The sequence below is a fragment of the Cyprinus carpio genome, chromosome A1 (genome assembly GCF_018340385.1).
Source record: "Cyprinus carpio isolate SPL01 chromosome A1, ASM1834038v1, whole genome shotgun sequence".
NCBI classification, from domain to species: Eukaryota; Metazoa; Chordata; class Actinopteri; order Cypriniformes; family Cyprinidae; genus Cyprinus; species Cyprinus carpio.
In genome coordinates, this window is record NC_056572.1 from 37582104 (window position 1) to 37598575 (window position 16472).

The following is a 16472-nucleotide window of genomic DNA, read 5'->3' on the forward strand; positions in this document are numbered from 1 at the left end:
CAGTGAATACTCAACGAAGAGACATGAGAGAGATATCTATAGAAAAAGCCTGACATGTCTACTTTTAAACTAAACAAGTGCTGCTGAAAACAAATATTCTGTGATAAAGTAATCCATATGAAAACCACGCGATGTCCGTTTTTCACGTCTGCCTTCATTATCTTCATAATGCGACCACGCCCCCGCGCCGAGCGCGCGTTTTGAGATTCAAATGTTTCACTGAAGCGCGCCGGCTTTTGAATACACCCACACAACAGAAGACAACGCAGCGAGATTGTTCTTTAAGTTTTTATTATTTTACTGTTTGCTTCGCGATGAGAGGAATAAGACATAAAATCACCCCAAAAAAGATGTTATGTGGTTGAGGATTTGAGATTTGGATTTCCTCAGAAAAAAGAATGGAGCACTTTATTCAGCAGAGATCATAAACATGAGTAAGTCTCTTTTTATTTATTTATATACTTGTACTAGATTTCACATAACGTGTAAACATTTTACTAGTTAGACTTTTTCCAAAGACTTTTTCCAAACTATAATTCCTGACTAAATGTATAATCAAGTGAAATATTATGAAGTTTTCAATAACAATATACACTACTATACCATTCAAAAGCTTGATGTAAATAATATAAATGTAACAATAAATGTAACTGTAAGAAAATGTAACAATCATTGCTGTTCTTTCAATTTATCCCCCCTAAAAAACCTAAAAAAAAAATATTCTCAGCTCTTTTCAACATTAATAATAACAATAATAATAATATAATAATAATAATAATGATAATAATAACAATAAATGTTTTTTTTGTAGAAAATAAGATTGTTTAAAAGGATTTCTGAAGGGATTGTGTGACTGGAGTAATGATAGCAAAAAATTCAGTTTGAAAGTCAGCTTTGATTGTTCCTAATAAACTGTTTAACTGCACTCACAAGTGAATATTAAGTTATGTTGTGGGATAATTAAATATATTCTAAATAAACTACAAACATAAAATTATATAGATTTATTTTGTCCTTACATTCTTTCTTGTAACTCATCCCTCTCAGTGACACAGCTGAACTGAATGGCTCATTATGCAGCTCATTATGCAGGCCTTTGTCTTCTCAGGTGTGAGATTCATGATAGTTGACGCCTACTCGCATATGACTTTTACCAACAAAAAAGTGTCTTAGAAAAATTCAAATCAATATATTGTTTTCTGTAAGTGAGTAAAACAAGATGATTTTCACATCATTTAGAAAAAAAAAATTCTAGGCTACAAGCTCCAGTTCTCAAAATTCCTGGGAACAAATTTTCTGTATGTGTTTTATTGCCTTTTTCAAGTGATTTAACATTTTTAGTTTTTCAATAACCACGCATAACATTTTTTTTCTCAAAAACACAATCATGTACCATACATGCTGCTCACATATATTATAGCCTAGTTTGTGCTGATTACAGTGAGATTAGACTTTAGCCATTTAGATATTTATAAGAAACTGAAAAAAGCACAAATGTCAGGGCATGACAAAACTTCTCCAGGCCCCAAAAATACCCTTAGACTCCAGAGGGTTAAAGTCATAACAAAAACAGCAAACATAAAAGCAAATAGTAAGAATAAAAGAAAATGGACAATTCTCCTGTAGTATTTATTAATGCAGCAATGCATGCTGGTAGCCATGGATGTGTTTTGTGCTACAATAGTACCCAGCATGCATTGCAGCATTTCTTTATGGTCACCATTGTTGAGGTTCATATGCTGATTATTGATGTCTGTGTGTGACTGACTGTGTTGGTAAAAGGAAGACTTATGTAAAAAAACTGTTTGGTTAGCTTTTTTCATGAGTATTATTTGAACCATTGGCTCTTTAAACCATTTGTATTATAATCAAGCTAAATACACAAAAACCCATTTAATACACATCAGACTCAAGCAGTTCAACAATTGATGATTGTCATCAACAATATGAAGTACAGCAACCAACAGCTGATGATGCTTTCTAGTTATACCAAACAGGCTTCTGGAACACATGGTTATAACAACCAGAGTAAACAGTGAGATAGAAGTCAAGGGTCAAGAGCACAACTAAAGCAAACACTGATCTCTAACATGGTTACTTCAATTGAAACAATAAATCAACATCTAAACCTTAGTTAATTCTCAATCAGATCTTCTGTAGACGTCTGACAGAAATAAAGTCAGTCTGGTTATTAATAAGTGGAGCTGGTGATGCTGTTTGTGGGGTGTTTAATCAGATCTTGAGAGATTTAATGTATTTTATTTCAGTTTATTTTATCTAAGGCTGTGTCTGAAGTCAGTTGTAGTTCTTGTGTTTCTCTTTTCTTCAGTGATTCTGTTTGTTAATAGCAGCTGTTCATCACTAATGCACAATTATCACTCAATTAATCACTTAATTGCAAAGTTTTAAAACTTACATGGTTAAAGTCAAGGCAATGTGTTTACTCAAACGGTTTTGAGTTATGCGACTTGTCCGGTTTTACAGTGCAGATGTTGCTCTCTGCTTCTGACCATTTTCTTTAGGTCGGTTTTTATAAAATCTAAACCTACAAACCTACATTTTCTATCTTGTAGGTCTTCAACGACCCCATTCATGGTCAAATGGAGCTGCACCCACTGCTGGTGAAGATCATTGACACTCCTCAGTTTCAGAGACTGAGACACATTAAACAGCTGGGAACTAAATATCTGGTGTATCCTGGAGCCACTCACACTCGCTTTGAACACTCTCTTGGGTAACTTTTTCCTCTTTTTCAAGGCTGGATCTTTGCTTAATTTTACTTGTAATAAACTGGTTATCTTTGTGTGTGTTAGCGTGGCGTATTTAGCAAGATGTCTTCTCAAGACTCTACGTGAGAATCAGCCGGAGCTCAACATTACTGAACGGGATTTCCTGTGTGTTCAGATCGCTGCTCTTTGCCATGACATGGGTGAGGAGCACAAACATGCATGTGCATATTTACACAGAAAAAAAAATTACTAATATAATAAAAAGCACACAAGAGTGTATTTCATTGCTATTTCTTTTATAGCAATGTTTGCTAACCCCCTCCTCCATTACTTTGTCCTTTCAGGTCATGGTCCGTTCTCTCATTTGTTTGATGGCATGTTCATCCCAGAAGTCCAGCCTGATGGTAAATGTCTGAGTTTTCTTACTTTAGTGATTTCAGCTTTGCATTTAAGCAAGCAATAATTAATATTTAGCTGTTAGATGTTTAATGTTGAACCACAAGCAAGGCAAATATAGAGAGTAATGTATATAACTAAAAGATCAATGGAGCTTAAATTACCTTTATTGTACATATAAAACATACAGTCACATCATTAGAGAGTCAATACCACATCACATCACTTTTTTTTTTTGTTTGTAACCTGAGTGCCAGTGAAACATATCATATCCTTTATTTACAACTTACAATTATTAAATCAAGTTAATCAAGTTAAATAAGTTAATTTCATTTATTCTGAATCATTTTTTTAAGAAAAATCTGATAGCAAACAGAATATTTTGCCATTGCTCAATAATTGTTGTTGTCCTTATTAAAACAATGTAATAGTTTGTGTATGTGTGTGTGTGATGGAGACTGACAAATGTATATTGACTATTATTAAACTTGCCTCACGTGATGCCTAAAATCTCTTTCCATTTCTCAGATAAGCATTGGGAGGTAAGCATCATAATATCATTTTATCAGAAAAGTTTAGTTAATTTAGAATAATATGTATTATAAGATTATATCAATATTTTTCATTTACTCAACTGTAAATGTTCTGTTACTGTAGCACTTCTTTGTGTTCACCAACAAAATACAGTTTCATTTTCATGATTCCATGCTCTGAACATCCATCTTCAAAGTTACTACTTCATAAAATTAGAATAATAAATAACATTAGAATATAAACTACTAAGCAAAGTTATGAAGTTATTGTGTACACTTTAATTGTACTGATGTGTATTTATGTTGATCTTCTGAAGCATGAGAAGGCGTCTGTTGACATGTTTCACTGCATGAGAAAGAAGAACGGACTGGACAAAGAGATGGAACGCTACGGATTGAATCTAGATGAAGACATCAAATTTATTGAGGAATTAATTCTGAAAGGAAAAAAGGATGGCCAGGTAAAACCGTGTTTAAGCTGCTGTTTCAGCATTTATCAGGATACAGCGTTTAAGTTCAAAATATTTCCCATCTTGCAGTGGTTAATGAAGGGCAGGACTGAGGACAAGTCTTTCCTGTATGAGATTGTGGCAAATAAAGTGAACGGCGTTGATGTCGACAAATGGGACTATTTGGTTCGGTTAGTTGTATTTTAAAGTGATGTTTAATATGATTTGAACAGGTTATGAATAGCTGGAGATAAAGTATAAATGTGGCTCATTGTAAGTGTTAATGCTCCAGCAGTGATTGCATTAGTTAATTCCTCTCTTATTTTACATGTAGAGATTGTTATTATCTCGGCATTCCATGTGGTTTTGACTCTCAGCGTCTGCTGAAATCTGCTCGAGTGTGTGAGGTGAATGGAAGAAAACACATCTGCTTCAGAGACAAGGTACTTGACAATTCACCTGTTCATTTACACCATCACTATGTGTGTATGATTTTGTATTTTTGTTCTTCACCAAGAGACTCAAAACTTTTCACTTATTGTGTGTATGTTTTTTTATTTTTGTTTTTAATTTGGAGGCTGTATTATTTTGAATTTTAAATTGCATGTTCTAAGATGATTTTGTAACTCTGATTTGAATGCTCTGTTTATAAGGGGCGGCTGCTTTCAGACTTCAGTGGAAACACCCACTATTACAACTGGCTAACATATTTGCATATGAAATAAGTGTTACACGTGGAACTCTCTTCAGTACGGAAGTTCTAAGCGGCCATGCATTATATTTTTTTTTCTTTTTGTTTTCTCGTTATAACGACTTAATTTTCTCGTTATCTCGACATAACGAAGGTCGTTTTCTCGTTATAACGACTTAATTTTCTCGTTATCTCGACATAACGAAGTTCGTTTTCTCGTTATAACAACTTAATTTTCTCTAAGAATTTACAAAACTGCGCCAGCAGGTGGCACTATAGACCTGAATATAACTGATGGGGTGTGTTGTATACTATCCACTTTACTGTACGCGGACCTTCCTCGTGATCGCTATAATTTGTGCAGTCTTGTTTATTACTGACATTTAATTAATTCATAAATGTTAAATGCTTGAATCAATATGAATATTTTGTGTATTAAGGTTCCTGCTAGATGCATGAGTTTCACCAACGCATTCTGTTTCATCAATAACTGCTTATTAAAACCAAGGTTGACATCACTGTATTCTGTTTGCACCAATATATATTATATTTGTGCTTCTTTTAGGCTTATGATTAATTTAAATTTAATTTTAATTTAATGATTAGGTAGTTAATAAGCGGAGATGTTCTGTTTATCTACAGTAGGACGGGATTTAACGATGTAGGCTGATGTGCTTCTTTTCCTTATTACTAATCTTTATTGTTAACCATATTGATGAGAAATGTGATGTATATGTAAAATCCATAGGCTAATTTAATTCAGTTTTGTTCTGTAATGTTGTAATGTTTTTTTTCTACACACACACACATACACTACACGTACACATGAACGCTCTTTTCAAACAGAAGCTTATAACACACATGATATCTGCCACATAATGACTACTACAAATTACAAATTATATATAATTTTATTTCATATAAAGGGAAAAATTAAAAGTGAGTTTAATCCAAGCAGCTCTAATGGCGCGACCGGGTGTTGCCATTTAAACATGTTAATTACAAAAAACAAAATGTTCGTTGTACTGTCTCTGGAAAAAATCAACAGTGATTGATCAGCCTTTATTTATACAGTATTGTAGACGTTATTATTACCTAGGCGAGGCAAAATTTGCTGAAATATAGGCTACAGTAAGAGCGCCTGCATGGCTGTCCATCAGATGCCTGTCAAAGTTGAGTTCGTTACTATAGCAACAGTAAAACTTTCATGTCGTTATAACGAGGGGGAAAACAAACTTTCGTTATGTCGAGATAACGAGACAATTAAGTCGTTATAACGAGGGGGGGAAAACGACTTTCGTTATGTCGAGATAACGAGAAAATTAAGTCGTTATAATAAGGGGGGGGGAGGGGGGAGAAAACGACTTTCGTTATGTCGAGATAACAAGAAAATTAAGTCGTTATAACGAGAAAACAAAAAGGAAAAAAATTGTAATGGGATGGCCGCTTAGAACTTCCGTACTTCAGTACTTTTACTGCGTTTTTACTATTACATTGTCGAGTTTAACTTATCATAAAAAGTGTTGATTATAGCATTATATTTAGATCTACTCCTTTCGCATCAAAGGTTGCAGTGCTGTACTGTACATTACACTATTTCAGTCAGTGCTCTAGTCCAGTGGTTCCCAACCTTTTTTTCAGGAGACCCCCATTTTAACACTCAAGATTGTTACCGACCCCCATACCCCCCCCCCCATTCAAACACACTAACACACACATTTCATTTAATGTGACAGTCAGTTGCATATGTTTTTAAGCAATGCAAAAACAGCAGAATGCAAACAATTAGCTCCAACTTGCAACTATTGATTTTTTTTTTTCCCAACAACAGGTTCCACTTTTTTTTCTTAAACCTGATGAACAAATAACAACAGCAGATTTTATTCTGTTAATGTAAATATCAAACAAATCTATCCATTTCACTTATTACCTTAAAAATGTGTAACAACATGCAATTCTTATCAGGCTCTGCTTTTAAACTGATGAACAAACAACAGGAGCAAATCAAAATATATTATTCTGTTGATTCTGTCTTTTATTGTATCATTGAACAGAGGTACAGTTTTTAGTTTTGAAGACACCTGTGACCCAGGGATCTTTTTGTTTGGGCAATTAGGAGGGCGCACTCAAAGGATGCAACCGTCACCTGCCTATTTTAATTTCAATCTCTAGTCAAAGCATCTCTGATGTTCTGGGGTCCTTTTGACATAAGTTCCTTTTTCCTTAGGAAAAATTCTCTGGGTTTACCAACTGTCTGTGAGTGTTTGGTGTTCTGATGTCTCCTTAGTTTGCAAAGCTTCATGCTTTCATTCGCTAGTGTCTCACCACAGATTACTCACCCAATTTTCACCTTGTCCATTGCTTCACTGAAAACTAATTCAAGATAACTGACCAAATAATGTTTTCTTTTTAGGGCATTGATTTTTATCTTTTCCCTGGCACTTTGCCATTTTCTCTTTGCGGTGTCTTTTTTTAAAGTTACGTCTGTACGTCCCCACTCTCGCGATACGCTGCAAACAGTTCTCAACATTTAGGAAATTTCTTCTCTTTTCATAAAGGAATATATATTTTTTTTAACATTTAGAATTGAATTATTTATTGTGCTTTTATAAATGTAATATAATATTATTATTATTATTACTATTATTTAAAGAGTGCACTAGGGCCTAGGCGACCCCTCAAAAATCATTAGCCTAAAGGGATGGCGACCCCCAGGATGGGAACCATTGCTCTAGTCCAGAGGTCGGCGACCCTTAAGGCATGACGTGCCATTTTTTATTTTTTGGTTAACCACTGTGCCAACGCCCCAAGGCCAATGCATTAAAACCGTTCAGTTTACACACACACACACACACACACACACACACACACACACACACACACACACACACACACACACACACACACACACACACACACACACACACACACACACACACACACACACCACTGACACACATATCTTAGATCGCGCTGTGCAAAAAGTAACATTCAGAAGCTCATAAACAATTTTATTTTTTGTATTTATTTATTTATTTTTTTAAGTATAAAGAGTCTTTAAGTAACTAAACTCAGCTTTATTGTTTGTACACTGTAAAACCCGACAAGTAACTTAACTCAAACCTTTTGAGTAAACAGATATCCTTAAAAACCTGACAAGTTAGGTTTACTCAAACCGTTTGAGGAAACCGATTGCCTTAAACCATTTAAGTTTTAAATACTTAACAGTTATGAGTACTCTGAACTTAATTCAGTTGAGATATACAAGAGAAGATATACATTGCAATAAAATAATTAAGTGATTAATTGAGTGATAATTGTGAATTAGTGATGAACAGCTGCTGTTAACAAACAGAATTACTGAAGAAAAGAGAAACACAAGAACTCCAACTGACTTCAGACACAGCCTCAGATAAAATAAACTGAAGTAAAATACATTAAATCTCTCAAGATCTGAATTAAACAACCCCACAAACAGCATCACCAGCTCCACTTATTAATAACCAGACTGACTTTATTTCTGTCAGACGTCTACAGAAGATCTGATTGAGAATAAACTAAGGTTTAGATGTTGATTTATGTTTTCATTTAAAGTAATCATGTTAGAGATCAGTGTTTGCTTTAGTTGTGCTCTTGACCCTTGATCTCTGTCTTAGTTTTTTCTTTGGCTGTTGTAACCATTTGTTGTAACTCAAAAGCCCAGAGAAAATATCATCAGGTGTTATACACTCACTCACACTCTTAGAAGCTGCTTTTATCCAAAGCAATTTACAGTGCATTCTGTTTAGCATCTTTTTTTTATCTAACCTGTACCTAGATGTTGGTTGTTATACTGTATATTGGTAATGATAATCATTGATTATTGAACTGTTTGGAGTCTAATCTCTGATGAAATAGGTGTTGTGTAATTAGTTGGATTGATTACAAGAAAAGTGATTCTAAGAGCCAGTGGCTCTTTTTTAATCAGTTAATATAAAGAACTTTCCAAACAGTTTGGTTTTCTGTGGTGTCACTTAGTCACACAAAGACATCAATAATCAGCATATGAACCTCAACAATGGTGACCATAAAAAAAAAAAAAAAAAAAAAAAAAACTATGCAGCAGAGCATGCTGGGAGCCATGGATGAGTTTTGTACTACAATAGTACCCAGCATGCATTGCAGCATTTTTTTTTTTGTAACCATTGTTGAGGTTCATATTCTGATTATTGATGTCTGTGTGTGACTAATTGAAACCATAGAAGACCAAACTGTTTGGAAATTCCTTTATATTAACTGATTAAAAAAGAGCCACTTACTTTTTGAATGGCTTTCATTGTAATCAACTGAACTAACTATAGAACACCTATTTAGTAAGATTTTGAACTCTGAACAGTTCCATAATTGGTTATCATCATCAGTATGCTGTATAACAACCAATACCTGATCATACTTTCTCTGGGTTTTTTGAGTTATAACAAACATGTTTCAAAAAACACACATGTTTACAACGTCCAAAAAAAAAATAATCTAAGACAGGAGTCAAGGGTCAAGAGCCCAACTAAAGCAAACACTGATCTCTAAAATGGTTACTTCAAATGAAACAATAAATCAACATCTAAACCTTAGTTAATTCTCAATAAGATCTTCTGTAGACGTCTGACAGAAATAAAGTCAGTCTGGTTATTAATAAGTGGAGCTGGTGATGCTGTTTGTGAACAGCAGCTGTTCATCACTAAAGCTCAATCAGCACTTAACTAATCACTTGATTACATAATTGCAAAGTTTTAAAACTTACATGGTTTAAGTAAAGGGCAATCTGTTTACTCAAACGGTTTGAGTTACTGTGACTTGTCAGGTTTTACAGTGTAGAGAGAGACAGACGCAGACAATTTAAGCTACATCTCGCTCTCTGTCTCAAAATCAAGTGGCCAAATTTGAATAAAAAAAAAAATAGTTTGCATTACTAGATATAGCTTTCGGTCATTTAACATTTCTATCGTAAACGTATTGTTAAAAGTTGAATATTAAATGATTTCTTGTTTCATCTTACCTCGCTCTCTTTAACGTTAAACTGACGCTCGGCGCTCTGCTTCTGTTAACAGTAAACCCCGCCTACTTTGATTTGATTGGCCACCTCAGTCATCTTGATATTGAGCGCTGTTAGACCGCTGAGGCTCTGATCTGAAGCGCCAGTATGTGCAGAGGTCGCATCTGTAGACTAGCACAAGTTAATTCTCACACTTTAATAGTGTTTATAGCTCCTAACAGGCTGTGTGAATATGAGAAGTTATTACCTCAAAATGTACGTCAGTATGCAGTGTTCCCTATTGCTCACGTGCCAGCGATTATCCCTCCGCGTGCCACTGTTGGCACGCGTGCTGTAGGTTGCCGACCCCTGATTTAGTCCATGTCTCTCTGTTCCTCTCACAGGTGGCTGATAATGTTTATGGGATGTTTCACACCAGATACACTCTTCATCGTCAGGCTCTTCAGCACAAGATCGGCTACATCATTGATGTCAAGTGGGTTTTTGTGTGAAAGAGCTCATTATTTTAATTTTGTTCATTCTTCTGTATGCATCATGATATTTCTTTAGGTTTTACTGTTATTTATAGCTGTTTGTTTCTGTACATTAGGATCAATGAAGCCCTCATGCTAGCTGATGGCAAGCTGAGGATCTCAAAAGCCAAAGATAACATGCTGGGATACACCGAACTCACAGGTCAGCCAAAGCATGAGTAGAAACTGAGATAAATTTTCTTTTAAGAAGTATCAAGGAAGTAACACCTACACATCTGACCTGTACACCTCAACCATTTTTACTCCGGACCACTTATGTCAAATATATCTAATATATCAAATATTTCTGCTCATCTGAGGCATCTGAAGTTATCCACCATGTAAAGACAGCTGAAGGGAGGGTTTACTTGACTCACATGACCTGCCTCAACTCATGTGATACTTGATTTTGGTTTCGTATTAAATCACTAGTTTATTCTAGGCATCATTTTAAGTTCATATGCATAAATGTGCTTTATATGCTATACTAATATTCCATTAACCCTTCCTTTTTCCTCCTCTTTTGAAAGATCACATATTTGATGAAATCTTGAGCCAGCGAGTTAGTCCTTTGTTTGTTGGAGAGGCCCGACTCAATGAAACTAAATTAAAGGTACCTTAATTTATATTAATAGTTAAACAGTCCAATAAAACAAATTTACTTTGTGTGAATGTTATATGCATTAGCACATTGGATTTAACAGCATCAGGTAAATATTTTGCCAGTTTCCAGTAACGGTATACAGCATGATATAATATTATTGAAGATAAAAAAGCATTAAATATAATTTTTATTTATTTATTTATTTAGCGACACGTGTATGTATGACTAGTTACTCTTCTGAATCATTTAGGAGAAACTGAAGGACAGAAGGAGAGAAGTGTTTCAGGTACTCCTTCCCTCTTTCACTTAGCTGAGATATTTATGAAACAGACTTGTCATATCATGATTATGAATTTCTCAAGAATACACTTTTATAAGCACCTAAAAACACTCTTGTTTAAACACAAACACACACACACACACACACACACACAATAAATAAATAAATAAAAAATAAATAAATAAATGTATTGGTATCTATCATACAAATACTGTATATAAACAAGTGCATTTATTTGCTTGGCAGAAATGTTAATGTGAGAACATGCTTATTTTAATGAATATTTATATATATATATAACATGTATAAAGTTCTTCAAAGTTTATTTATGTGTGCAAATGTGTAAATGTTTTCCATTTTATATCAGTATTTTATATTTATCTGTCTTACTTTCATATTTTGATGGATTATAACACTGCATTTTTAAAGCCTCTAACTAACAACACACACACACACACACACACACACACACACACACACACACACACACACACACACACACACACACACACACACACACACACACACACACACACACACACACACACACACACACACACACACGTATATATAATCTATATCACTTTCCATTTAGTGTAATATTTCACAAATTTCTTCTTCCATAAACTTTAGGAAGAACTGCAGAATAAATGGAGGGAAAGGGTAGAGGACTACAACCGGTCTAACAGCCCAGAACTAAAGCCTGATGACTTTGACATTAATGTATGTGTTGACACAGTAAAAATAAAAATATCAGTGGATTGAGAAAGGTTACAGGTTGTGTTTGTCATATCTCTGCAGGTGACCGATCTCAAGATGAAGAAGTTTCCTAAATGGCTTGTTAGAGTGTACCACAAAACAGATGTTGCTCAAGAGGTCCAGAAGACAGCTCAGGAATGCTTTCATGAGTGGTGCAGAGATGAGTTTATTGATTCCGGAGATACAACAGGTAACTCATATTGTGCTGCTACATCTGCATTTATGTAGTAGTGGATTGTCTGTGTTATCCTCTTTTGTCTTTAAGTATTTAGTAGGCTCTTTTATCCCAAGTGATTTACAGTGCATCCTAACCAGGCATTTAAATCATCTTCTCCTTTTAATATGAGTTGTTGTCTTAACCAGTCAAGACTGTAATGTATAAATGCATAAATATAAAAAAATATATATAATGCACAATGCATATGTACAACTGAAAATGAGCATTTTATTGAGAACCAGCCCTTCTTCCCTTATGACATTATTCTCAGAATGATGACTTTATATACAGTGGCAGCTCCTGACAATTTACTGATATTATTACACAGCTCATTTGTATTACACTGCTCGTTTAAATCACAATACTCACTTAATCACATTATATTACATTGCTCCCTTACATTACACTGCTTACATTACTCACCTCATCTGCGCTGAGATAACGTTCGCCATGATGTCGATCAAGTTCAGCTGTGTTGGCTTAGCTGTCCCCGTCATTCTGTTTTTTTTTCCGTTTTTTTTTTTTTTTGTTTTTCTTATTTGTTTTTGGTATTTGATAAGTTTTAAATTTTTTCTTGTTGTTTAAATTAAAAAGTTTTTAAATATTATTGGATGCCACTGTTCCCACCAATCCTTGCACAAGTTAAGGTTACGCATGATGACGAAAGCACGTTAGTGCGAGCCCTCCCGGAACTCATTGAGATTGCATTGCAGTGCCTGCAGTTCGAAAAAAAAAGATCTTTGAATGGAAGTCAGTTGCTCACTCGTTCGTTCATTCACTAATCCCTATATAATGTATAGCAGTTGAGTGGACTATAATCAGAAAGGAGTGAACGAAATAAGTGAACTGATTCGGACGGTGACGTATGCACTGTGCATGACACTTGGAGCTGTTGCAAAAACATCATCACATATGCACTTTTATATTACATGTAAATAATATTAATACCAATAACACTCAAAATTACTTTATTGTAATTATACAGACCTCCCCGTCAGCTTTGTGTTTTCATTGATGGTATATTATTTATTTGTTTTGTAATGCTTTTATGTTCATAGTCATATTATTAAAATACTGAGAACAAAAATGAACACACATTAACATGTTCATAATTTTATGTAATTATTATTATTATTTTTTAGTATCCTGAAACTCTCCCGAGCAGCGTTTTGAGCTCAGATAAGATAATGGTCATAGAGCGTCCTCAGGCGACTGTTAATTTTACATCAGAATGAATACACTACCTACAGGTGATTTACCAACATTTGTAAATTAGCCACCAAATATCATCATTTTTGTAATTTAACAATGATGCCACCTCAGTAAATTAGTAAAATATTAAACTGAGTTATTAACTACATAATATATTTTAATATGAATAATGTATCAAATAAACGTTAAAGTGGAAATAATAAATATGTAAACGGCATTCCTCATTCAAACTCGCTCGCTCCCGCTCTCTCTTCCAGCTCGTTTCTACTCCTCATTGGATTGTGGGAAATAGTGTTTCAGCGAGTGTACATCAGTTGTACACTCGAAATTAGAATGCATTGTGGGTAAAAAGTAGTGAACGAATGTAGGGAATGAAGCATAGACAGTAAAAGAATGAATTCGTTCAATCAGAATTCGGACAGCACTACAAAATGGCTGACACCCGATATAGGCCATGTCCACACTAATACGTTTTCGTTTGAAAAAGCATCTTTTTCTCTCTGTTTTGGCCTTCCGTCCACACTGAGACGGTGTTTTTATCAAGGAAAACAGAGCTTTTTGAAAACGCTCTCCAAAGGGGATAAATTTGAAAACACTGTATTCTTGTTGTAGTGTGGACTGTGAAAACGGAGGCTTTTGAAAACGATGACGCAAGTTTAGTCATGTGATGTACTTTTTATGTGTTGTTATATTTTTTTATTATGTTTTTGTGTTTGTTATGTTATTTTGAACTTTATACTATTGCTACAGATGTGTTACTTTGTACACTCTTCATATCACAGTGCTGCAAAGATGAAAGCAAATTTACTCACGATTGCGAGTTGCGTTATAGATCAGACGTACAATCGTGAGTGTGTGCGACCTGGACGCGTCAGTGAATGGTGAGTTATTTTCGTAAATAAAATATATAAAATTTCCTGTCAGAAATACTGCATGAAAACGTTTCATGTCTGTTCCATGTGTATAATCTGCAGTGAGCTTTTTTTAGGCTTTGCGCATGCGCAGAAAGCGAATTTAACTTTTTCTGATGTTTCTGTGTGGATGAGACACTTTTGGAAAACGCTTGTGATTGTTAGTGTGGTTGTGTGGATGGAGAGCGTTTTAAAACGAAAACGACGTTTTCAAATGTATCTGGATTAATGTAGATGTAGTGCACTATATAGTGGATGGGGAGTGGTTTCGGAGACAGCAAATGAGAGCACACCGGGCGATTCTCAGTCTGACAGAAATCGCCCAAAAAAGGGCGGTACTACACAAAACGGAACTCGACACTGATTGGAGTATTTAGAGTCTAGAATATTGAAAGCTAGCATAATACTGTGGTTGAATGTGAAAGAAAAAAAATCCCTCCCTTTCGTGCTTTGGTGGTGCGTCGCCGATTCGCCCTAATGGAGAACGCTTTGGTGGTGCGTCGCCCAATAGCCCTAATGGAGAAAGCGCCTATACATATATACATATACATATGTTACTTTATTCTCATTTTATTCTCCCAACATTACAACTTTATTCAAGTAAAATCCATTTTTATTTGTATTGGCCCTTTCATAGTACACATTGCTTCAAACCAACTGCACAGAAATTCATAATATTAATGTTTATAATTTATTAATGTCTCATAGTACCTCATTTGGCAGTGATTTAATAGAATTGAGATTTACTATTTACTTAATATAAATGCATTCATCCAGGGCCACTTACCAGCACCATAAACCTCATAAATGTACTACCTTGTATTTTCAGTAGATTGTTTTATTTTGTAATAAATAAAAAATGATAAATTGGTGTGTGTATGCTTCAGTGAAGGAGCACATTAATATAGAACAGTGATTACTCTGATGGGAACTATCTGTGCATTAAACAGTTTGAATGCAGACTTTCAGATCAGAACCCAGTATTCAGACAGACCATGGTTTAAAATTATTCTTTCAACTCTTTCCATCCAGACCATCTGGCTGAAGCCCGGAAGATTCTACTAAATATTGTCAAAAGACGTCTGCCAAAGTGTATTGGAGAGGCGCGACTGAAAGAAGAAGGATTAAAGGTACCTCACCTTTTGTTAAACAGTGCAATATAACAGAATTACTTTGTGACTTACTGACCAGCACGAATTCAGCAAGTAATGTTATACCAAACTGCTTCACAGCAACATCCCATAAACCTTGAATTTGCCATAAACATTCTTATTCTCTTATTCATGAAGACAAAACAGTTCACAAAACCCCACAATCATAGGATTAAACAGTAATGAAAATGCATAAGCAAGGAAAACAACAAGAAATATAAATATAAAAACATAATAAAAAGTGAATAAATTATAAAATAATTAAAATGATATAAATGATAAAATAATCAAATAATAAATTATATAATTGGCTATATTAATGATTATATGAAAAAAAAAACAACAGAAAATAAAAACACAACAAACATGTATGATTGCTATCTTGATGCAACACACTATTGAGGATTTCATTTGATGATCCTTAGATCCTTCAGTATTTAAATTCATCTTCACACTGACACATTAAACACAACAGTAATGTACCAATCCTACTGTCCATGAGTGTAGATGCAGATAACAGTAATGTACCAATCCTACTGTCCATGAGTGTAGATGCAGATGAAGACTGCAAGTAATATGATAATGAGTTACTATAACAAGAGAGTTTCTGGCTGCTGTTGGATGAGATGCAGTCAGGTGTGGGGTGAATCTGGGCAGGATCTCATCAGCCATGAGATTGAGAGCATCTGAATGATAGAGACAGAGAATTGTAATGAAAGTAATCAAAAATGGAAAACAGAAATAATAGTTTAAGAACCCCCAACCACCACCACTTAAATATATTTTGTCTACAATATTTGATATAATATTTGACTATATTTTAGAGTAATATTTGACTGGTTGTCTTTTTACCTTCAAAAACTTTTAGGATAAGTTGTTTGGTTTTATTTTGGTGAGAAAAGATGTTGGAGTTGGCAGAACACTGGGAGAAGACTGTTGGAGATTTTAAAACCACTCAGACTGATGTGGACTGCACAGTTTATGGTTGTGAATGCATAA

General features: G+C 34.5%; 1 protein-coding gene across 1 annotated transcript in view; it reads left to right on the top strand.

Moving 5' to 3' along the window:
- LOC122147425 (deoxynucleoside triphosphate triphosphohydrolase SAMHD1-like) overlaps nt 1-16472 on the top strand; it is a 37881-nt gene extending 21409 nt beyond the window's left edge. Inside the window, exons 3-16 of the mRNA XM_042769992.1 lie at nt 2574-2734; nt 2814-2929; nt 3074-3133; nt 3654-3667; nt 3976-4298; nt 4442-4550; nt 10211-10302; nt 10417-10502; nt 10870-10952; nt 11194-11229; nt 11857-11946; nt 12025-12172; nt 15355-15455; nt 16383-16472. Coding sequence (XP_042625926.1) covers nt 2574-2734; nt 2814-2929; nt 3074-3133; nt 3654-3667; nt 3976-4298; nt 4442-4550; nt 10211-10302; nt 10417-10502; nt 10870-10952; nt 11194-11229; nt 11857-11946; nt 12025-12172; nt 15355-15455; nt 16383-16472 — 1509 coding nt within the window. The remainder of the gene's footprint in view (nt 1-2573; nt 2735-2813; nt 2930-3073; nt 3134-3653; nt 3668-3975; nt 4299-4441; nt 4551-10210; nt 10303-10416; nt 10503-10869; nt 10953-11193; nt 11230-11856; nt 11947-12024; nt 12173-15354; nt 15456-16382) is intronic.